The following is a 23865-nucleotide window of genomic DNA, read 5'->3' as shown; positions in this document are numbered from 1 at the left end:
AGTTGTAGGCACTGGGAGTCTGAGTGTAGGTGGCTGCTGGCTGGTTCTGGCACTTGAAAGCTACCTCGGAGAAATATGTTCAGAACAGCACTGCACCACCACGTAGGGACCTTTAGCAGTGGTCATGAGCCCTGAATTTCCATCACAGTGAGTATTCAAGGCAGGAAGAGAAACAGAATCGGTGTTAATGTGGGCAAAAACCTTAGCATGTGTAGGGGCGGTGTAAATATAACGAGGTTCTCATTATTTAAGGAGAAAAAGAGAAAAAAAGAAGGATGGTTTTGCAAAAGGTAAACTGTTTTTACCAGTAATTGAATATTTTTACCTTTTGTTGGTCTTGCTTCAAAAAATAAATATATATGTGTATATGTATGTATACTTAGGAAAAAGATGTAGAGCTTCTGTTTACAAGAAATTTTCATTACACTAGAGAAAACCTGGTGTTTTCTGCTAGATGCTTTTATATTATGATGGTTCTTTTCATCCAAGGATCTCAAATTATCATGCCAAAGTTTTCACGGATTCAAAGACACGGTTAAATAAGTTTGCAGGAGGAAAATATGCCAAGGGCCATGAAACACAAAAGCGTAATCTCCAACTTAAGAAGCCTTTAAGCCACAGATAGCTGGAAGCTAGGAGAGCATACCAGAGAAATCTCAGAGTGCACTTCGGTTCTTACCTTCTTTTCTAGCATCCAGCAGAAGCATGGCACTTATTACATGTTATTTTCATGTTCTTAACCAGCTCCTTACATCTTTGGTCAGAGGAAAGTGATGATGTGTCCTCCCTTGATTTCACCTGTCCTCTCATATCAACAGATATCCCTATTGTGCTTTCATTGCATGGTTTTTACCCGTGGCACAGGCCACTTTCCCCTGGCAGGTTGGAGCCCAGGCTGAGGTATCCCCATGTAGGTGTGCCTCCCATTTTGGGATGCCTTTTGCTAAGTGATAGTCCCCACAGGAACCACATCCCTTGGCCTGTGCCTAGGCTCTTGAGGTTTGTCCCTATCACCACAGCACCTTCAGCTCGGACAGACCAAGGATTCGACCTCCACCTTTCTCAGCACCCCTCCTTCCCACTGACCCTTTGTAGAGCTAATTCAGGTCCTTCGGAGATACAGGCTCTCTTTTGTTCCCTGTGTGCTTTTCTGCCTGCTTAACAAGTTGATTCAACGTGTGCCAGAGCTGGCCCAAGGGAGAGGAAGGGAACGCACAGCTGGAAGCAGAAGGAAGAAAAGCAAGGTTTTCTCTCACCATGACAAGCTGTTAAATTTGCTCTTGCCATAAGAGAACTACTGCCTTCGGGCACAGCTCCACCCTATCTGAAGATCTTCAGGGTATCTCCCATGCACTCCCAGCCTCTTGGTCCCTTTCCGTTCTTGCACTTGCTCTGGCTTTTTGTGACTTTCACTGAGCTAAATCAAGTGACTGATCTAGCAGTTGATTTTGTTTACAAAGGGGTCTGACAACTACAAGAGATTGTACGAAATAAGTAGGAGGGCCATGTGGCTGGCTGGAGATAAAAGGAGAAGGGGAAGAGTAGGAGAAAACAGGGTCCTCATTTTTGGCAGCAGTTAAACAGTTTGTACCCTTCTACAAAACTTCATGCATCTTTTAAGTATTTTCCCCTTTATAAGGGTCAGGGTCTTAGAAGAGCCTCAAAATTTGCTCATTAACAAAGAAGTACCAATCTTCAAGCAAAACAACTTTTTTAAGGCTTCAAAACGTCTCACACAAGCTGGAGTAGCAGAGGCCAGATGCAATTTGTCCAGACACATGGTTGGTTTGAGTACCATTTAACACTTTCTTGTTCGGTCAGGATATGGTAGGCTGTCCTACCCTAAAGCCCACCAGAAAAAAAAAAAAAAAAAAAAAAAAAAACAGACTTTGATCTGAATTAAACTTCCAAATACTTGTGGAATTTCGTTTACTCATTGAGAGTAACAGAAATCAGCCTGGCCCTTGGCTTAGGATCTCAGTGCAGGAGGTTTGTCAGTCCAACAAGCTTCATTGCAGTAAAGGAATGTCATGTTTCATAAACTTTAATGAGCTACATCAATTATATGTGCTGCTTTAAAATCTGATGCATATTATTTACAAAATAAATCCATCAACATTTCAGTACAATAAGGGGATGGTAAATGTTAATACACACTGATATAATGACCAACATTAGAAACTGTCATGTGAATTCTTCCTTTTATGGGATGCAATGGCAGAGAAATTGAATTTTGAACTCCATCAAAACTATTTTTCTTTATTTTTCTTTAAAATAAGGTGTCTTTTTTATCCAAATACTACTACTTTTTCTGGTTCTTTCCTTGCCACCATTTTGTCAGGTGTAAAAGAACCATAATGCTGAGCAAATATTTTGAAGTTAGGAGGGTCAGAACATTAACTTGTCCCCTTTGATCCCCTTTACCTCAGGACAACAAATGCCAGGAGAGAGCTGCCTTCATGAGTGCTCCTCTGTAACTCTTCTGTTACTCTTCTGAGACACTTCTGTTATTATTTTTTATAAACCCAACAATAACCTCAGTTGAGATTTATCTCTTCACATGCTCCCAAAGATGCTAATCACTCTAATTTTCCACACATTCCCCACCTGTGGTGTTAGCTCCTTTACCCTGAAGATGAGTTGCACCGGGGAGGAGCTGGTGCATCACAAATGGCCATTAAATCACAGCAGCATTGCAAAACTTAATACTCTTGTATGAACCTAAATCATTGCTGTGGCATGAAAAGAACAGAGATTCCAAGGGGCAAAGAACCAGAAATGGGTTAATAAATAGGTTGAATACTTATGCACAATGTCATCTGTTTTGTGAATCTGTCAGATCTTAGTGGTCTTAGTATGACTCCTAAATGATAAGGTTTTTACAATGATAAGGTGTTTCCGATGGATAACCTCTGTTCCGTGCCAACAGTGGACCGGATGAGAAGTAATTGCTTTGAACTACTGCAAGAAGGTAAAGCACATTCAGGAAGAGTTTTGTAATAGTGAAAATATGGACACACTGGAAATGATTCCCTAGGGAGGTTTCAGAGTCCCAGTGATGCATCTGGAGATAGAAAGAGGTCTAGCAACGCGTGCAGGAATGTGATGGGTGAAGCTGAGCCTACTTTGGGTAAGGGCATTGTCTTGAGGTCTTTTCCAGTCTTATGTGATGCCTGGTATTAACTAGAACTTGTTTCAGCTGTTGAATTTGACTCACTTTTTCCCTGCCACTCCACAGAACAAATACCATTATAAATTAGAGACAGATACAAGTTTCAATAAAGTGCAAGAATGCATGAGCAGCTAACAGAGTTTAAATTCTGTTGGGTTGTGCCCTATGTCAACAATTGTCAAGTTGCTGCAGCCTTCAGCACAACACAGCCCTAAGTGGTCCTGCAATGTGAAAAGAAGATGATATTTCTTTGCCAATACAACTGCAAAGGATGAGGGAACGAGTTCCCATAGATCTCAGAGCTTTCCAAAAATTGCTGTGAGATGCCTCACAGACACCCTAATCTTGCCCCTAGCTGTTTGTGGAAGGTGCTACGGACAATGAAAACACAATTGTAGATGCAAGAATTCACATCTGGCCACCCAGACGGACCAGCTGGGAGCCTGGTGAAGGCTCTGTGTTCCAAAACCATGTGTAGCAACTCTTACAGAAGAAGCCCAGCCCAATTAACACCTGGCTATAGATGAGAAATGAGAAATCAGACGAGGCAGAAAACCTGATATAATACAATTTGAGATACTTACTGATCACAAATTATGCCTTGTGGCCTTCCCAAACACCAAATCTGGCAGCCATCTAAAGTCAGTGAGAGAATTACATTTACTGCAACAGACCTTCTAACAAGCAAGTTGTCTATAAAGCATTCATATAGGAATATCTTTCAGCCACCAAAGTCCACTGAACTAGCTACCTGTTCAAGTTAATGCAAGTGCTGAAATTGTTTTCTAAGTATGATGTCTAGACAGAGCTGAGGGTGCTTAGAGAAGAAATCTTTTAATTAATTTATTTTTAAAAGTATAAAAGTCATCCTTCTATTGCCAGAGAAATGTCATGGTTTTCATACTTCACTGCACTGAGGGCCAGTTTCTATTTGCTTTCAAGTGTTGCAGAAAGTTGACAGGAGGTTTAAGAAATTATACTGAAACTGGTAGCATCGTTGTTAATGGGCTTGTCTTTTGTTTTGTTAAAGAGATTAGAGCTCAGGCTGTACTTAGCTTTTGAAGGTGAAGAGACACTTTTCTTCAGATTTCTACTCACAACAGACCTCTCGGTATTTTATGTTTGCTCCGTTAAATACAGCCACCCGAATACAAGAGAGCAAACCCTTGGACACAGAAGATAAAATGGATTTAAATCATCTTTAACATGTGGTGCAGTTATTGCACATTCACAGATGTGAAATAAAGAAAACAAGTGAGAATATAAACAGGCTACAAATGCTGACAGAAGAAGCAAGAACCTGTATCTCATCTCGTTTGGACAGCATGGGAAAGAGGGGGGGACAGCCAGAGCAGCTGCAAATAACTACGTCTGTTTCACATTCAGAACAAATCATCTTCTTGCCGTAATTCCTGACAAATAATTTTCTTGCCCAACAATTTTTAGGTTGATCCCATAGGGCTGCTGGGATAATCATCCTGACACTGCAGATAACAGGATTGGGATCATAAATCTCAAGATTCAAGTACATTCACCATGGTCGAGTGACCACCAGCATTTTAGGGGGAGGAGAATATTTTTTTCCCCTGAAAAGACGGCAGTGTGTATGCAGAAAGCAAAGTGAATTACAGAATCTGAATGAGAGAACAAAGCATCGTTTTTACTTGCAGTTTGCCATGCGCTCCTTATCGTTTCACCCACATTCTGCCCACTAATCAAGGCAAGAGGGCTTGGCTGGTGCAACTGGTTCTCGACGGATCTATTTGGGGCCGTTGCTATTTGCAACAGCAAAACCGCCTTTTTTTGTAGAAGAATCTAGGCTCTGTCCCAGGATATAAGAGACTTTATCTGAGAACAATTATTTTTGTCTACAGAATGAAAGAACCTTTACTCCAGACTAGCCTTGTGTGGAGCTATTCCAGTCAGGCATGTGTAAACGATGAAGGGAAGCACGTCTGTTCTCACTAGTTGGCCCTGGTTGGTAACATTCTGCCTTTTCCCCACATATTTAAGCAATATTAATAGCATTGAACTACGGAGATGTATTTTTCTTTAGGAATAATGAATTTTGCCCTTTGAAGCCTGCTTGTCTTCCATGGGCAAAATGAGAACACTACACACTAGCACCGAGTTGTTTATCAATATGAAACATTCAGCTGATAAAAGCACTAATCCCCAGCCAAACCCTGATAATGGCCCAGCTGACTCATATAAACCACCACCTTGCTCTAAGTAAAGGCTTTTATATGTGAAAACACTCAAGTCCTGGACAATACCTAGAATTTCAGCCAATTCTACAGTGAACCAGAGCCCTACATACCCACAGTGATAAAAAAAAAAAAAAAATCACCTCCCAAAATGTGAGGAACGTGACACTAATACAGGCATGCTACACCCCGCTAGGCAATATACAAACCTAGCAAACATGCCACATTATATCACTTGCAAACTAGCCACAACATAAGGCAAACGCATTAATTGAGAAACTGCTGTCAAAGGAGAAGGGGCTGTAAGTCTGGATTTGCTTTCTTCCCCAAGGACCTCTCCAGCAGCCAGCATCTTGTCCTTAAATAGCTGTCACGTACCCTGTACAATTATTATTTTTTACTAGCAATACCTGCTATGTCTTGTAATTTCTGTCCTAGTGTTACAAAGTGCTCTGCTCCTTTGGATCCTGCCCTCTCACGTCGCTGATTGTCATGCTCAGGTCACACAAGATCCCCTCGTTAAAAGACCACAAACAGCAGCGGAGCTAAAATACAGAAGGGGTGGAAGTAAATGACTGAAAAAAGGAGGACGAGGATAAATGCCGAACTGCAGTCTTAGCCAGCGGGGTCTTACAAGGGGTCCCCTTGGCTTCCATTTTCCCTGTGCTGCTTGTAAAGCAAACAGAGCTCGGCAAACAAAGCACCGCACACAGGATGCCCAAGCCTTTCTGGAAAAAGTCGGTTAAGTCAATGAGTAAACAGTTTTGTTCGGATGGAGATGAAAGTGTCCTGGAGTACAGTGAAAGCTTCTTACCTCCTCTCTTTGCAATGGCAAAGCTCACGCGACAGGACCCTCACGCTCTTGCCGAGGGGTTTATATATTCCCTGTGCGTGGGAGTGAGTGCTCGTGGATTTGGGGAGGGAGGGGGAAGGGGGAAGGGTCCAAACAAAACATTTAAATGTACCTCCTTTGATGGTGCAGCTGTGAGAGGGCAACTATCCGAGCCTATTTTGCTGTGATATTGCAGAGGCCGCGTGGTTTTACTGACCTTAATTAAATATGCTTCAGAAGCAGCGTAGGACTCGTGTTTCCACAGCCAGCCTCTCCTGAAGTCTTCTCTCCCCTCTGCACGGTGGACCTCTGCTCTGCGTTCATACACGACATCAACAGATGCTGCATTTTCACCCTTTCTTGTGCCCTCATCTTCCCACCTTCTCTCCCAAACATTGCATACAGCAGGTATTTCCTAAACACTGCAAGGAAAAAAGTTAAGAATGAACCCTACCTGCTTTGGGACAAAACTGCACAAAGGCCCCTAAATGAGGAAAATAAGTCAGGGTATTGTCTTTTCCCAATTCCTTTAGGTGCCCGTGCATTCACTTACGTTGTGCATGATGGGTGCACCACTGAATCCCAGCCTCCACAGTGCAGGGAGTGCAGGGCAGGCACCCCAACTAAAGGCAGTCCAGCAGCATCAGAAATTTGGGCCATAGAGCTGGCTCCTGAAGCCACATCACTTCAGATCCAGGTGTTGTACTGTGCTGAATGACTTGTCCAAGAGAGGAGACCCCTGGTAGCTTCAGCATGCCCGTACCACACCTCCCTGCCTGCCCCGTCTCAGGAGGAATGATGGCAGCACACGGCTTTCGGGGATGTTTTAAGGACAAACGCGCTGTAGGGCAGTTCCCTTTCCTTCAGCGCTTTGTTCTTGTTCTGCCAACCTGCAGTCCCTAGCTTGAAGTGTTCAACCTGCTCCTGCTAGTACAGGTTCAATCAGTAAGGGCACAAAACAAGAGTGCTACAGGCCAGGCTGGTGTCAGCAGGCTGCAGGTTCGCAGATAAAGGAGCATGTGGCACTACAAGAAACCCGCTACCTGCAGCGTTACACTGCTGTATGGCAATGGGAACAGGGAGGGGGAGTGGGGCAGGAGAAGTTTTGCAGTTCTCTTTTTTGTTTTAGCCTCCCTGTTCAATAACATGTTCAATAAAGGGCTAAACCATTCAGAAATGTCACAAAGCAACCCAGATACAGAGCAAAAGTCTCTCCTCAACCCCTAGCATCTCCAGCAAGCGCTGGTGTTACGCGCCTGACATGATTACAGAGTGATGTTTAAATACCCTCCCTTCCAAACCATTCTCATCTTCATAACCTAGCACCTGGCTCCCTGGCTAAGTTCCCCACTATCTCTGCGCCCTTGATATTTGCATCATTACCACCGGGGCTGCAAAACCCAGCCACTTCTGTCAGGCTCCGAGCTGCATCTGACAGCCTCCAGAAAGGGGGAGGCGTGGGGAGGGAAAGTGTTACCTAGGAGCTTCGGGATTTTCTCCGATAGACTTGGTTCATTTTCTCTGAAGCTTGTGTTTTCTTTTTTTTTTTTTTTTTCCCCCCTTTCGCCCCACTTCTCTGAATGGTCTGGTGCCCTCGGAGAGCCCAGGAGCAGACACCAGCTGGCCCTAGCAAAGGCCACATCCCCCCCCGCCTGCCTTGTTCTCTGCAGCCCGGCTAGATGGGTCCCTTAATTGCATGCATGTCTTTCAGGCTATTCGCCATGCATGAGCTGTCAGCAAAACCTTGCTGGAAACGCTGGAATTTCACATTTTTCATGGAGCTTTTCCATATCAACTGGGCAGTTTTACATTTTCCATGAAATTCCTAATGACTACAGAAAAATACAGCCGTGGCGTTCGGGAGGACTTGCTCAGCTTGCCTTCAGGCACCACTTGAGCGTTAAACGCAAGTGTGTGAATTTACTTAGCATATCATTTCGGGGATGGGATCGGAGTATTTTTTATTTTTTTTTTGTCACAGATGACAGGGGAGAAGCATGCATTCATCCATTCATTCATAAACTTGACTTGTGGCACTGCACGCTGGGGAAGGGATCTTTCGCATCATTTTTAAAACAGAAAGAGTGCAAAGCCCTGTCAACTGACAATATCCATCCAAGCTGTCATTGCCAATCACTTGAATGGACTGCAGCAGAGAGTATTTTCCACAATGAGATACCAATGGGGGTGACCATTAGGTCAGGAATCTTATTTTCTCAGCTCACCAACCCCTGCAAATAAATTCTCACCAAAAGGAGAGAAAAGCCTCATTGATTTGACAAGCGATCAGACACTGCAGTTGTCATTTTCCCAGCAGTTGCTGGCATATTTTTGCCTGGTGTGCGAGATATGAATTTCCTGACTTAACCTATCAAGCTCTTAAAGGGATCATCCCTTTTTCATCTGCATCCCTGTGAAAAGCAGAACTCTCAGCAAGAAGAGCCTGAAAGCAAAACACTGCTTTGGGCTTTAACTTACTATTAGTTGATTTACAACAGCCCAAGTTCAGAGGGGCTACTTTGCTGTTACCAGTCTGACACACTCACTCTACCTGCAAGAATGTGTTTTTTCCCATTTATACCCACCTTAATTTGCAAAACACATCTTTACCAAATTCATTTGTTTTTCCTTATGAATGCATCAAAACCAAACCAAGAGAGGCAACGAAAGCAAGAAAACTGCATCCTTCAATGGAAGAAGTCACATTTTCAGGTCTCTGTGTTCTAAGGAATCCACGTGGAGTTGAATTATCTTTTTGGAAAACAGATTTTAAAGTTCTGTACTAATGTGAAAAAATCTTTATGTTGAGTTCCAACAAAGGGCTTAAATTCTACTTAGGATTTTAGTGTCACAGACTGGTGTTGGGAAACACGGCATGCCTTACTCTGTGCTACCTGTATCTATGCTTAAAAGTTCACGTTAGACTTGTTTGGGAATTTTTGGAAGGAATGTCTTTGCTGATATTTGTATATGAAGGTTCTTTGGGAGTATTTTCTGACCATGAGGAGAGCTGGGGCCCTAGCTGGAGAATAATTAAGAGTCTGCAAGGATGCAACAGTCCTTCCTCTGCCTCCTCCACATCAGGCAGCTGTGGAGAAGCAAGGATCTGAATCGGAATTTCCAGGATGACATCTTTGCTTTTCCATTTTTTTTTTTTTTGTTTGTTTAAAAACAGAGGTTCAACACACAGAAATCTTTCACAAGAAGCCCATCCCTGCCCAGTTCTAGACACTTGCTAAAGACCTAGCTGAAGTGCTCACCGCCTATTTGAATAAAGCTATTTTCCACCCCAGATTAAGATTTGCAAAACCTGTAGTTCCATTCAGCCATTCTATCTCTAGTTCCCAATAATAAAAATTGCCACAGGCCTTGCTTAATCTATGGCATGATTATTATTCAGAAAAATAATCCATTAATATTGGAAGGACTTACGTTAACATTTCAGTAGATGTGCATATATATACATATATATATAATAATATATGTATACACACGTACATATTTATTATATATACATGTATAAATTCATCCCAATACAATATCTATTTATTATTGGGATGGAAATCTGAGAAAGTCATATTCTGAATCATGCCACAAAAAATACATTAAAAGTCAGGTAAAGCCTCACATCCATACTTTACACTTCGTGCCATACTTGGTCTAACAAAGATTGTTGGTTTGCCCTATCAGGGCTCCCTAAAAAGAGAAAATGAAGAGTTTTATGATCAAACACCAGAGAAAGAAAATTAAAAAATTTTCTGGTAAATTGACAGTTTAATAGAGTTGCTATCAAATGCATTAACTGTTGCCAGGGCATTGCCTGTTAATCAGCAGTGTGTATTTCCTTGCTGGTCTTTTCTTTGGAGCATATTGTTCCAGAAATTCTAGTTGCATACTGAAGCCTGAATTTGCTTCCAGAGCAGCCTGGCTAGCTTGAAGTTCTTCCTCCTTCTTTTTCATTGCAGATAAGGAATACTGCCTCTGCTCAGGGACAGGGGACCACCAGAACATCATTTTATTTCTTACACATTTACCAGCACTGGCTTTGCCACCACCTTGCATACAATGCTCAACAATTCAGGCTTTGAGCAGTCTCTAGATTGTACTGACACTTTTTTAACTACATTTTCGAGCATTCTTTCCTCTATGCATTGTACGTGGTAACCTTACCAACGTAGTCTTTTCAGTTGCTGCTAATTTCCTACTTTGATTTTACAGCTAACTCTGCAACTACAGCGTATAATTTTTAATTCATACAGCAATGCTTTTAGAGCACTAATGATCTGGTAGATATGAGACTAACACAGTCTAAACGATTATGTCAAAGAAAATGAATTCAATGCTCGGAAAGGTTCTGAAAACAATTAACCATGGACAAAATCCTAAAAGGAGTCTTCTTTGGGAAATTTAAAACCCTGAGGGGGAAAAAAAAAAAAAAAAAAAAAAAAAGTTTCCTTTATTCTTTGCATATGAAAAAAATGTCTTTATAAAGCAAATTAAATAAGCATTTTTAAATACTTCCACTGTATAGCACTAGGGATTTTAAATGCAAGCAGGCTAGTGCTATCTGTCAGGAGGACTTTCTCCCCTCCCCAGGTCCATTTTTTTCTCCCTGTCTGCTGTTAAGTTTCTATTATCCTCCATTCCCTGTAATAATGGGCTTAAGATCAAGTGAAACTGGAAATGGAAAGAACAGTGAAAGATGACAGACTTGAAGGGATTTTATTGGAACTATGGGTTGCTCCTAAGGTCAGAATCAGTAAGTATAATTAGATTCCTAGCATTTACAACAAATGTAAAGCAACTCGGAGATTTCTTTTGTGTGCATGTAATTAAACATGCACTTTTACTGCCCTCTGCAGTATTGCAAAGTTACTTTGATTCCAGCACATGAAAGCTGCTTGAAAGAACAGACACAAATCTTCATCTCTATATTGCACTCATATTTCTGAAAACAAAGCATTTTTCAGAAGAAATGGAATAGCCCCTTTCTAACGGGACACAAAAGGGAACATTGTTTTTACTAATAATTAGGGCCTTTTCAGTACCTCCCAGGAACTCTCTCAATGGGAACCTGAATAGAAAGCAAGCTCCCAGCGCAGACAGCTGAACCCCGGTTTAACCCATGAAGGAAGTTCCAGGGTTCCACTTAAAACTTATTTCTCAAGTGTATGAATCAGCACCTTGGGGATAAATTTGTTTCCTATTGTGTTTCAACATTATCCAAGGGAGGTAAGTGGCAAACTCCGAGATGAAACTAACATTGGGAATCCAAAAATCCAGTGAAGTGACAGATGCTGGACCTCAATTCCTTGTACATCTTGTATTTAGGTGGTGGATGCTGCAAAATTAAATACCAAATGTATTGAATAAATTCTGCCCTGAAATACTGCCTTCTCTCCTGATTTCTTACATATCCCACTTCCTAACTACACTGGGTTCTTTAAAACTAAAATAGATTTTGACCCTTCCCAAAGTAACTTCAGTCTCTTTGCCAGTCATGCAGTATTTCACCAAAATTATCCCTATTTGTCATGAAGCTCTCAGGAAGGAATTCCCAAATAGTTATTAACCAATCTTCTCACGTTTTGAGACACCATATAGAAGGAAACCAGAGAATGAGAACTTCCACTAAGTTCAAATTTCTTTCAAAAGAGCTCTTTTACCAATCCAGTTTTGATTAAAAAAAAAGCCCCCAGTAGACTTCCCCACAGATCCACATTCAAATGTAATTACAAAAACCTTGCCTTTGTACCAGGGATCTTCTGTGCATTAGCAACACAACAAAGCAGATAATCCTGAAAATAACTTTAGTAAATACACGCATGAACAAAATGTTGTTTGAATGGGTATTTTTGACTTAAAAATGGATTCATGGAACAAAGCTGGCTTTAGCTTGGCTTCCTTAAAGAGGCTTAAATCATTGCATTGTCAAGTCTTTTTCAGAACATCTGTCCCACCCTTTCTAATTTTTAAACTAGCTTTCCATTTTCCTCTGTATTTAACAAAAGGGTACATACCTTCCTGTAAGCTTTATGTGACACCGGCTAAGTAATGAAGGAAGGCCCAGTTAATGCACAAATGAAGGAAGAGTTGGCACAGCTTAGCTCCGACGTGCTCAGCACGTTACCAAAGTCAAAAAAGGTGGAGTTTTGAATTAGCCAGAGCCAAGACTACTGTCAGTTAGCTAGGCATGGTTTGAGGGATGCTGAAAGAGGACACAAGGCTCTTGCTATGATGAGAGTAAAAGAAACATAAAACAGAAGGCTCAAATCTATAAAAAGCAAGGCTGACAGGTTCTGCTGCCCACATAACAACCTGCGCGTTTTGAAAAGGCTTTAACCTATTAATTCCACTGTTTGACTCACCAGTTCTCCATCTGAAGCAAACTCCATCAAATGCAATCATGCACAATTGAAAAAAAAATGTTATTCTTCTATAATATTGTTCTATTAACTAGACATTAACCTATCCAAATGATGTTATCCCACATTTAACCACCAGAGGACTTCATTGAGAGCAGCCCTGAGAAGGCCCTGGGGGTGCTGGTTGATGAGAAGCTCAACGTGAGCCAGCAATGAGCACCTGCAGCCCAGAAAGCCAGCTGTGTCCTGTGCTGCACCAACAGCAGCATGGGCAGCAGGGAAGAGAGGGGATTGTCCCCCTCTGCTCTGGTGAGACCCCACCTGGAGCCCTGCACCCAGCTCTAGGGCGCCCAGGACAAAGATGTGGATCTATTTGAACGAGTCCAGAGGAGGCCATGAAGATGATCAAGGGGCTGGAGCACCTCTCCTGGGAAGACAGGCTGAGGGAGCTGGGGTTGTTCAGCCTGGAGAAGAGAAGGCTCCAGGGAGACCTTACAGCGGCCTGCCAGTGCCTAAAGGAGGCTGCAGGAAAGCTGGGGAGGGACTCTTTGACAGGGGGTGCAGTGACTGAACAAGGGGTAGTGGCTTTAAACTAAGGTAGGGTAGGTTTAGATAAGATACTAGGAAGAAATTATTTACTCTGAGGGTGGTGAGGCACTGAACAAGCTGCCCAGAGGAGCTGTGGGTGCCCCATCCCTGGAGGTACCCAAGGTCAGGCTGGATGGGGATTTGGGCAGCCTGGGCTGGTGGGAGGTGTCCCTGCCCATGGCAGGGGTTGGAATTGGATGGGCTTTAAGGTCCCTTCCAAGCCATATCATTCTAAGATTTGTTCAATTTTGCACTCAATGAAGAAAATAATAATAATAATAATCCTGTTTATCATTTTTGAAAATACATCCCATCCCAGAAAACACGGGTGCTCTCTTTAAACCCCTACCTAGATGCAATCCTTAAACACTTAAGTTCTCTGAATAGTTAAAGTGAAGGGGAGTAACTCATAGGATTAAAAACAATGCCATGGATGCCCAGTTGTTTCAGAACAAACTCAGAATCTGAGCCTCTTTCACAAGCAGACACTGATCATAGTACAGCTAAAAAGATTTCTAAGCTGAAATGGTTTACCAACAGGTATCAGTGCTTGGGTAAGAATGCATGCTGAACACCCCAGACCTGCACCTAAGGGTTGCTTTTAAGCAAGCCAGGAGAAATAAATTATCTAAGCTTACAGATAAACCCCTGAGAAGTTACTCTGTAGGAACTTTAGTGTCCCAAGATGCTTGCTGAAAGAGAAATATTTGTTATACATTTTGTTATAACAGAAAAGCAGTCTCCACTCTTTGCCTAATATCTTCTTACCCTATGGTTCCACTACATTTCTTCGTGAAGTTTTGCCCTCTTTCCCCCAGGCCTGGATCTTTCAGCATGCACCTTTTGCTTTACTTATTAAACAGCCTTTTTAAAAGGCTGTAAAAACTCAGCCCACGAGTTTTCTCTTTTACATTTCTGATTCTCTCCCTCATTCCACTGGGGGGAGTGAGTGAGCAGCTGTGTGATGCTTAGCTGCCTATGAATGTTAAATCAGGTGTTAAATCTAACATCCCCCTTTAAAAAGTCGAGTTACTTCTCTTGACTCCAATACTGCCTTATCCTGATTCTCCACAAGAGGCTTAAAATTACTTACTACAGGATTAAGGTGATATTGTGTGACCCGTTTTACCCAGGAGACCAGGTTGCATGTATCTGCTAGCATCTCTGGGCTTAATTTTATTCAAAACGACCTGAACAGCCTGGGTATAACTTTGTGTCCTTGTTTCAGCTGGGATAGTTAATTTTTTCCTAGTAGCTGCTATGGTGCTGTGATTTGGATTTAGGATGAGAATAATGCTGATAACACACTGATGTTCTAGTTGTTGCAGAGCAGTGCTTGCTTACACTGAGTCAAAGACTTTTCAGCTTCTTGTGCTGCCTCAACAGGGCACATCAGGGGCTGGGAGGGGACACAGCCAGGGCAGCTGGCCCAGGTTAAACCACAACACCTTGACAAGTTTTGCCATGCTCTTTGTGGGAAGTTTAGATAGAGTATGGCATTATGAACAACATGGAGAAAAGCCAATTCACCGATCATCTAATTCCTCACATACTCCCTTCAGTAAAACAACAGCAAAGTAGACAGCTTGACTATTTCTACTTGCTACAGCAAGTGTAAAAGCAGAAGAAGCACCTGGCACTTCCTGAAACCATGGAAACTGAGACAACAGCTCAGTGGCAACTACCACCCTATGGTTTGCAGAATCAAGTACTTCAGGATTATGAGTACAGAATCAAGATGAAACGAAGTATTAATTTGCAGCTCTGCAATACATGTATGTAGTTTTCTAGAGAAATCCTGCTGTACTAGTTCACATTGGGTAAAGACACAACCTCATTTAACATTAATACTTTATTCTTGACCAATGCTGAAGTGTGTACTATCGGTTTCTTATTTACAATACGAGTAGCTTTGTTCCTGACTTCATGTGACTCATTACATATCTTCAAAACATTTAAAAGTGAAGCAAACAAAAAAAATTAAGAAAACATTTAGTACCACCAGTTGCCAACAGTAAGTGGCACAGTGGCAGAACTACATTAAGTGGTTGATGGAAATTAGATGCACTAACCATTAAAAACAAAACAAAACACAGAATACCCAACAGCAGGTAGTCATGATTTGAAATGGTGTTCCCAAGGAGCTTCATGTGCACTTGCCTGTCAGCCCTACCACCCAAGTTAGAATCATACGTTGACATTCAGAACTGTTACTGAACTCTAGTTTAAAGGCCATTTAGCTAGCATGTACAGAACACCAACACCCAGAAATTCCACGTTAGAGATCAAATCAGGTGAGGTCCTGTTAACAGAGCTTTAACTGTCCACCTAGTTTTTCCAGAAGTTCCAGAGAACACAGCCTTGTAACCAGCTCATGGATACCTACTAATCTAAACTGCTTTGAAGGAGACTGCAAAAGGCTCACCCATTACAAACCAGTCTTAAATTCAACACAGTGGCCTGCATACAAACAGATTCTAGGTCTTTCTCGAAGTCAGAGGACATTGCTAAAACCCATGTAATACTCTAGTTTATTATTAATATCAGTCTCAGATGTATGGCTTTCAGTATTTTCTCTGCATTTTGTTATCCACAGAATAAATGAAGTTGATTAGTTGTTATGAAGTTATTAACAAATGAAGTTGTTATCCACAGTAGGAAATGAAGTTGAAGAGTCATAAAGAAATGCACATCCATTTATTTTCCAGCAACATCCCATACAAAAGCAATAGAAACATTAACTGCTTTCAGCAGAAAGTCTGTACAGTGTTATCATTTACAAGTTTTACATTTAAAATTGGCAAATTAAAAAGCATCAATTATTTTCCCTAAACATTTTGTTTTCTTGACTGTATTAACAAACAACTCATTAATATTTACAATTCTCAAATTCATGCTACTGCTTCTTAAAACAATATTACTGCTACCTAGTCTTTACAATATTGACTAATTTCTTGAGTAATTCTTCTCCAATTGTTTCAGAAACATTTTTGCAAATAAAAATAATCTTTTTTTTTTCATTTTTAAAAGGTAAGGCAGTTTAAACTTTAGTGACTGCAACAGACAAGTGTGCTAGTACTAATCAGCAGTATGCTTCAGCTACCGCCTGCATTACTTCCAGACAGATCTTTGTAGAGACAGATGGAAAAGCAAAATGACATACAGACGCTGAAAAACATTTCCCTATTTTGCTCTTGATCTGCAGGTGGACAACTGAAATAAGGGATGCAATGGTGCAAAAAAAATAAATTGTAAGATCTTGCTGAACTGTTTATAATCACTTGAGAATAGCACTGCCTTTGGCTATTTTTTTCTATTGAAAGGTTTTATAAAAAAAATCTGACATAAGTTAAAAAGAAGTCACACAATTTAATTCTATTTTTACATAAGTTTGGTCCAGAGAGTATGTAGACCAACCATGACTTAGAGAACAGTCTTTAACTTTGCTTAAACTTTCTTACTATTATCAGGTAGAAAACACCCAGTTTATGAATCAAGCTAACCTCTCAAAATTAAAAGGAATTTCCCCTAAACCAATTTGCATAAAACTATTTAACTCACAGTATTGAAATCTTTAAGTGGCTCACTCAAACATGCTTCCAAGTCAAATTCACCTTCTGCTTGATAGTCAATGTGTCTAACTTTGGTGGGAGTGCCAGAACAGGTATCCTGGAATACAAAAAATGTTAAAAATAAGAAGTTAAATACAGGTTTGCTTATGCAATAATTCATTTAACTTCTTCAGTTCATTTAAACAACTCTGTAACGGAGACTTAAGAACACTTTTTTTAAAAGGCTATATAGAAACCTTAGACTAGTCTGAAGAGATTTAAGTGAAGGCCATTCAACCACTTTCTAAAGTTTCTTATGTACATCTTAAGGATCAGTGTATGCATATACCAAAACGTTATACAGCATCAATAATCATCACGAAAGATGTATTAACAGCAAGAAAAGCACTAATAAATCTTTAGAAAAGGGCACTGCTCAGCTGTGCTACGTATTTTCTAGGTACAAAAAAAGCCTTCAAAATGTCCACTCATGCCCAGAAAACTACACCAATTGTTTCCTGTTTTAAAATCAGATATTGCAAAGTAAAGTAGCATTTCCTCTCTACATCACAGTTCACCAGTGACATGTTTTGAACAGGTGTATTCTCTTCTGCAAGCTATGAAAAATTAGGTAAGTGATCATCTCAGATGACAGTTAAGTTACAATTCTCTAAATTCAGGCTACAGACAGACATTGATTACAGCTGTGAACGTGTCTGAATTTAGTAATTGCTCAGCCCCTAAACACAGCTGACTGTGGAGCTTCTTGTGTATTCAGGCTACTCTGGCCACAATTCTAATTAACGGACCAATTACTAAACAAATATTTATGCAAATGACAGGCATTCTTACATCATTATCTTGACAGCTCGTTTGAGACTCTGTAGAATGGCTTCCTACGGATTCTGTCTCCATCTCACCAAGGTCAACAGGACTACTGTAAAATAATTAAAAAGCATACACCTTAGAACCAATTACATTTTTTAACAGGAGGTTTATTGTAGTTTATGGGCGCAGACCGGAAAGCTATGTCAGAACAAGAGCAACGAGACCTGCAGAGGTTATACAGAGGTGACAACTGCTGAGACAAAACAGAACGGCAGGTTAACTTACACAGCCAAAATGACTGAAGACTGTGTTAAAGCCTTGAGATTGAGTACTGCAACTAAAACAACCCAACACTCAAGCAATGCCTCAATATATAGAGAACAACAGTTACGGAAAGAGCAAAGAACTTTTATTTCCCTGGGCAAGATTTTCATTAATTTGATTTCCACACAAGATTTAAGAGCCACAATACACAGAATTGGACGCTAGAATCTGAAGACAGACTAGCATTTCAACACCAAAAGATACCGCAGGTTTCAGGATGAAATACCACTTAACTCCATTCTTGTTGATTACAAGTAAAAGAAAGCTAAAGTGAGCCCTTGCTTTTTTAGATCCACTGCTCCATATTGATTTTAAGATCATCACCATTGTTTGGGGGGGTGGGGGGGGGTGCGCCAAGGGAGGTGATCAAGTAGTCTGTCACCACAAATCTGTTTCCTGAGGAATTAGTTACGTCTGCATCCCTTCATTCTGTAATACCACAGTTTTATTTTGGATATTCCCTGACCAGTTTTATTGCTTTCTGTAGAAAAAAATAACTATTTGCATCATTCTGTTCTGAGGTCAGTATTCATGAGATCTGTCAGTCAGAATTCTCCAGCACTGCTTCTACCACAGATTAATCAATTTACACTGCCCTGAAAGAACATTCTGCCTTGCTGGTGTGATATTTCCCTCTATAAAGCACTGCAGCATGAACTCTGATCTCATCCAGTGGAAATACATTAAAAGAAATGAGGGGTATATAGATATGCCCTTAGAAGTCCACTCTCACCAATTAGGTCCAGAAAGCTGTTACATACTCTGAGAGGGAACTGAGTAGCAATCAAGAACACTAACTGTGGACAACTAACTAAGGAAAACATTCAGTAATCACTGACTTGTCTCCCAAATAGCTACGCTGCTTTATTTTTTGAACATAAGGTGTTGTGTTTTTTTAATATATACATTTCTCTTTAAGATTCTATACATACATTTCTTGCAGATCACATCCTTCTTCAGTAGGTGGATCCCAGGAATGCAGTGCAACTTTCCATAGTTTTATTTGTTGGTCCCATGACCTACGGCTGTACTTCTTAAATTTATTTGGAGTTCTGGGGTGAACTCCTGGTATACGATGGCATCTACATTAGACATGAAAAAATTATTAATGCTTTTCACACAGAGATATGAGAGAGCTGCAAAAGTTAAGACATTTCCCGCTGCCCATGCTCATTACAACCCAGTAAATTCTAAGCGATTTTTTGAGGAAAAACTAACAAACAAAAACCACCAACAAAAAAGACTACTGCACAATTCCAATACCCAAGTGAAAGGCTGGCATCTACATGTGAATATTTTAGTTCTTCCATTTTTGCATCAAGTGAGGAAAAAAAAAGTCAATGTTAGACCTGAAAACTTAATTATGCAGTTTCCACATATAACATATAATCCAAACCATAAGAGAAACCATAGTCCATTTTGTCTGTCAGTTTACTAATGAGAAAACTGGCTGCAAAAAAAAAGCAGTTTCATTTCCTCTAAATGACAAGCACAGCAAAAGAACTTACACTTTCATTTCTGCAGCATGAGGAAGTTCGAAAGGAAATGTACATGTACATTTCCTTTACATGTACATTTCCTCATGTACAGAGTAGTTGTAAAATAAACAAAAATCCAAGACACATTTAATTTGTTCATTTTGCTTATCTGGTTGAAAAAAAAAAAGTCGTAGTTTCATATGTAGATACCTCAGATATCAAGTTTAGTATGTTCACATGCTTTCAAAGAACAGATATGACCTCTATTTGTACGTTTAGTTTTCCAGAAACTCAAGCAACTTACCTAGGAACTTCTTTAATGTATCTATCGTACGCAATTGTATTTTTTCCATAGTTTATCTGTTTTTGTCTTCTCATCAAAACCACTTCATCCGTCTCAAGTTCTACTGGTGCAGTGGACTCCTTTGAATCAGAACTAAGAAAAAAGTAATATAAAATGGGGGTACCAGAAAATAAGTGATACACCTAGAACAAATTTGTATGCCGCAAATTAAAAAGAAACATTAAAAAATTTAAAATGGATGCTGAGAATGTTACTGAATTTCAGTATCAGGGGAGACCTTGGATGAACTACTTAGTTTTCAGAAGCAACACAGCACATTTGAAAATTCAAACCTATTGTTTGTCAGCTAAGTTAGAAACCTACCTTCCAGAAGAGGACCTTCTTTCTCTTGAAAACTCATTTATCAGTAGTTTTCTTCTGTATCTGTAAGAGTTCAAGTCAGTAGTAAGAATATACGCAAAGAGAACAGACAAGGCTGCACTGTCCCAGCTCACAGTTAATTTTACTTCTCAGTTAAACAGTAGCCTTAAATAAGTCAACCTAAGTACCTTCCCACTATGGAACAGTTGCTTCAGTTTTTCCCTAAAAACAAACAAACAAACAAAAGCAAAATAAAAAAAAAAAAAAAAACAAACAAAGCAGAGCTCCAAGAACTTTCACTTCTCAACTCTTCTGTCTAAAAAACCTTCCCATGGTAAAAATACGCAAAAACAGTAAATATCAAAAGGATATTCAAAGGAGATCATTTAAATCTGGAGACATGGGAGAAGTTTTGTCCAAAAAGGAGAGGTTTAGTGACTCTCCAGTGTGCTACGTCACTGCTACAGGACCTAAGCCACAGCTAGCCTAAAGCAGAACTTGCTACCTCTGACTCTAAGGCCAAGGTTGGTCTGGTTTTACTACAACAGTTAAGTTAAAAATACAAGTCAATACAGATTCTACAAGAAAACTGCCATTTTCCCTCCTTTCTCCACATCTTAAAACACCCACGGGTACCTTGCAATTTCTTTGTTAACGTTGGTTCTCATTTCATCTTCTTCCACTGCAGCTGCCCAGTCTGAACACCGGGAAAGGGGGCCAGGGCCTTCTGGTGTTGTAAAACTGAAGAAGAAAAAAAAGTAAGAATTAACTTTGTTGTATTTCATCCCTCTCCTACCATCTCCCCCCTTCACAGCTCGATAGCTATTTGATATATTCATGTACAGTAATGACAATTCTGAAGATCTTCTATGGTTCTGTAGAAGCATTTAAAATGCTGCAAATGGCAGCATTTTAAAACCAAACAATTGATAGATCCACTTCGAGGTTGTCTGTTTTTGTTTTGTTTTTGTTAAGAAGTTTAGGTAGGTATCTGTAGAAACTAACCACTGTAGCAAGTTACCTAGCCTACACTTCAGTAAGTTTAAGTTGGTTTCCTTCAGAATATGGTATGTGAATTATCGTCTTCACTCGTTTACTCACTTCCGTATTTTCACTCCACTAAACAATTTATCAAATATTTACTTTCATGATTGCAGACTCGTTAGCTATAGGAGACAAAAGTTAGAACATGTAATTTTATTGTACAGATCATTACAAAACACACTCAGTTTTCAGTTGGTAACCTGAGATTTGCTCTGACCTTGCAAACAGCATTTAACAACTTCATTGCAGCCCATTAACATCACGAGCAGATTTGGACTATTAAAAGGGAGTAAGCTTATAACCTTTCCCAGCTGACAACTGCCTACATTCAGATTATTAAATATGTTTTCCAGACCACCTCCTGTCCTGATGATTTATCTTCCTAAAGTACAAAATCAAAACCGCATCCCACGGACCAGAGCTTTTTCATTAGATCTGGAAATTCTCTGGAGAGTTGCAAAGGTTCTGCCCAGAGAAGTCTCTTGAAGTCAGGGAATTTGACCCATCTGCACTAAAAACAGCTCCAAATCCCTTTCTGCTCCCAGCTCAGAAACGGGCTTGCACTACTTTAATGTTTTTGTTAAATTCATGCTGGAAGTCCTTTTTAGATGAACTCCAGTTGCCAACTCAAAAAAGTTACAAGTCACATTGCAAATATCTGTTCATCCAAAAATGATTTCTAGCATTTACTTAAATCCATCTCTAACTGAAAAAGCAGGTTCCATTTGGTTACTGCTCCCCCATGGAAGAAAATGGTGCACTGCTGACTGTCCCAAAATAAACAATTCAAGCATGCTTCCTGATATTAATTTAGTAATTTATTTTTTATATCAGCCTTTCATCCATTGATCAATCTCTTCTGGGCTTACCATCAATGTGTACTTCTAGGGTACAACCCATCTCATTCTGGATCAGAAGCCTAGGTTCAATCAACAGGGCTGTATGCTGCAACTCCCATCCACTGATGAGAGGAACAAAAGGGACCCTGGTATTTATAGCTCAGATTTAACAGGGCTATAAAATAAGATACATTCACTAAATTGTCATTTCCTGTGCTGGGGAAATGGTAAGGAAGGCAAATGGCAAGGAAGGCAAATGGCAGCACTACGAACAGAGTGACTGACCTCAGAAGTGGGTCCCCATACATTTGTTTAGAAACAACTTTTTGGAATGATGTAGCATCCTCAGAAGTAAGACGAAAAATAAGAGCAGATCACTTTGCAGACTTGCATGTTTCATTAGCCCGCTTTTTTTTTTTTTCTTTTTTTTTTTTTTTTTTTAAACCATAACAGTAAGCACAGCCTGTACCCACAAAGACAGACGGGTTGGCTTGTGCTGTTAAGCATGTCATGATAAACAGCAGTAAACAGGCATAAAGCACAAGCATAAAAAAAAAATGAAGAAAAACAGTGCAAATCATCAGAATTAATCACAAAATGGCCGAGGCTGGAAGGACCTCTAAAGATCATCTACTCCAACCCCCCTGCTGAGCAGGATCACCTAGAGCACACTGTGCAGGATGGCATCTAGGCAGGCTTTGAGTATCTCCGAAGAAGGAGACCTCACAAGCTCTCTGGGCAGCCTGTCCCAGTGCTCTGTCACCCTCACAAGGAAGAAGCGTCCCCTTGTATTCAGTTGGAACCTCCTGTGCTTCAGTTTGTGCCCATTGCTTCTCACCCTGTTGCTGGGCACAACTGAAAAGAGCACGGCTCTATTGTCTTGATGTTCTCCCCTCAAATATTTATACATATTGATAAGGTTAAAAGATTAAAGAGCCTTCTTTCTCAAGGAGCAACTCCAAGACACCACAGTAGATTATTCTCTCCTATTTACTGTGCACTGAGCTGTGTCAGGGGAGGATCATAGCGTGTGTGAGGAAAAACCGCCTTGCTGTGCAGACACTCAGACCCTGGGACATGATCCCGGAGAGGTGGCTGGTGCCCCACACCTCTCGGTGCTCAGGAGGCATCTGGATGCTGCCCTTATCGGTGTTCCAGCAGGGTTTTCCCTGAGGGGAGCAGCCCCAGACCTACCTGCCCAGCCTGCCGTCGGCTGCCCTGCCGGAGCTCTCGTCCCTCGCCGCGCCGCCGTCCTGGCTCTGCCGCCTCCGCTTCCCATCCGCGCCGCGCTTCCTCCCCTGGCACCACCGAGGAGCAGACTGCGGGCTGCCGGCGGACAAGACAAAGCCGTTATTTCCACCTCTATTAAAAATAAATAATAATAAAAGAAAACGACTCCCCGCAACGACGCGGCGTCCCCTCAGCGAGGGGCCGGCGGCTCGCAACATGGCGGCGGCGGCGCCCCCCTCATGAGGCGGCCGCGCTGAGGGGGAAGCGAGGGAGGGAAGCGAGGAGGAAGGGGGTGAAGGGAGATGGCCGAGGGGGACCTCCGGGCTCCCCCATGGCTCCTACCTGGCGGTCTCGGCGCCGTGAGGGCTCCGCTGCCGGGCAGCCATGGCGTGGGGCGGCAGGGAGCGCAGCCGGCCCCGCTTCGCATCTCCCGCCGCCGCCGCGCCGAGCCCGCCTCCCTGCCGGCCCCTCCACCGCGGCGCCCCGGGGGGACACACGGGCGTGTGGAGGGCTGAGGAGGGGGAAAATGCGGCCGCCGGGCCGCCGCCGAGCTTCGCCGAGAACCAAGAGGGCTCCTTCGTGGTTGATGGAGGAACGGGAGGCTTCAAGGCGCTCCCGGCTCCGTCGCCGTCCCCCCCGCCGCCATGGTTGGACCCGGCCCGGGGCGTGTTGGCGGGAGAGCCGAGCGCGGCCCCCGGCAGCGCCATGGCTGAGGCACCTCCCTCTCAGCACCAAAACCCCCC

At 41.6% G+C, this 23865-nt stretch overlaps 1 protein-coding gene across 1 annotated transcript; it reads right to left on the bottom strand.

Moving 5' to 3' along the window:
* Positions 1 to 15848: 15848 nt before the first annotated feature.
* Positions 15849 to 23746, bottom strand: SLBP (stem-loop histone mRNA binding protein). Its single transcript, XM_082758751.1, has 8 exons — positions 23465 to 23746; positions 23087 to 23218; positions 20646 to 20750; positions 20013 to 20072; positions 19650 to 19781; positions 18800 to 18949; positions 17568 to 17652; positions 15849 to 16833 (listed from the first exon to the last, which is right to left on the bottom strand). Exons 1-8 carry the CDS (start codon positions 23506 to 23508, stop codon positions 16717 to 16719), a joined length of 825 nt encoding a protein of 274 aa, XP_082614877.1. The 5' UTR covers positions 23509 to 23746; the 3' UTR covers positions 15849 to 16716.
* Between the last annotated feature and the right edge of the window lie 119 nt (positions 23747 to 23865).

Source organism: Aythya marila (genome assembly GCF_965140915.1).
Source record: "Aythya marila genome assembly, chromosome: 4".
In the NCBI taxonomy this organism is placed as follows: Eukaryota; Metazoa; Chordata; class Aves; order Anseriformes; family Anatidae; genus Aythya; species Aythya marila.
The sequence above is the reverse complement of the archived record's forward strand: the minus strand, read 5'-3'. Positions and strand labels throughout refer to the sequence as shown.

Excerpts from the sequence above, each read along its gene's own strand:
- SLBP (XM_082758751.1), bottom strand. The coding sequence starts at position 23,508 with ATGGCTGCCCGGCAGCGGAGCCCTCACGGCGCCGAGACCGCCAG. Across the intron at positions 20,751-23,086 it reads GCCGACGGCAGGCTGGGCAG|TTTTACAACACCAGAAGGCC; the intron begins GTAGGTCTGGGG and ends TTTCTTCTTCAG. Across the intron at positions 19,782-20,012 it reads AGAAGGTCCTCTTCTGGAAG|TTCTGATTCAAAGGAGTCCA; the intron begins GTAGGTTTCTAA and ends CTTTTTTCTTAG.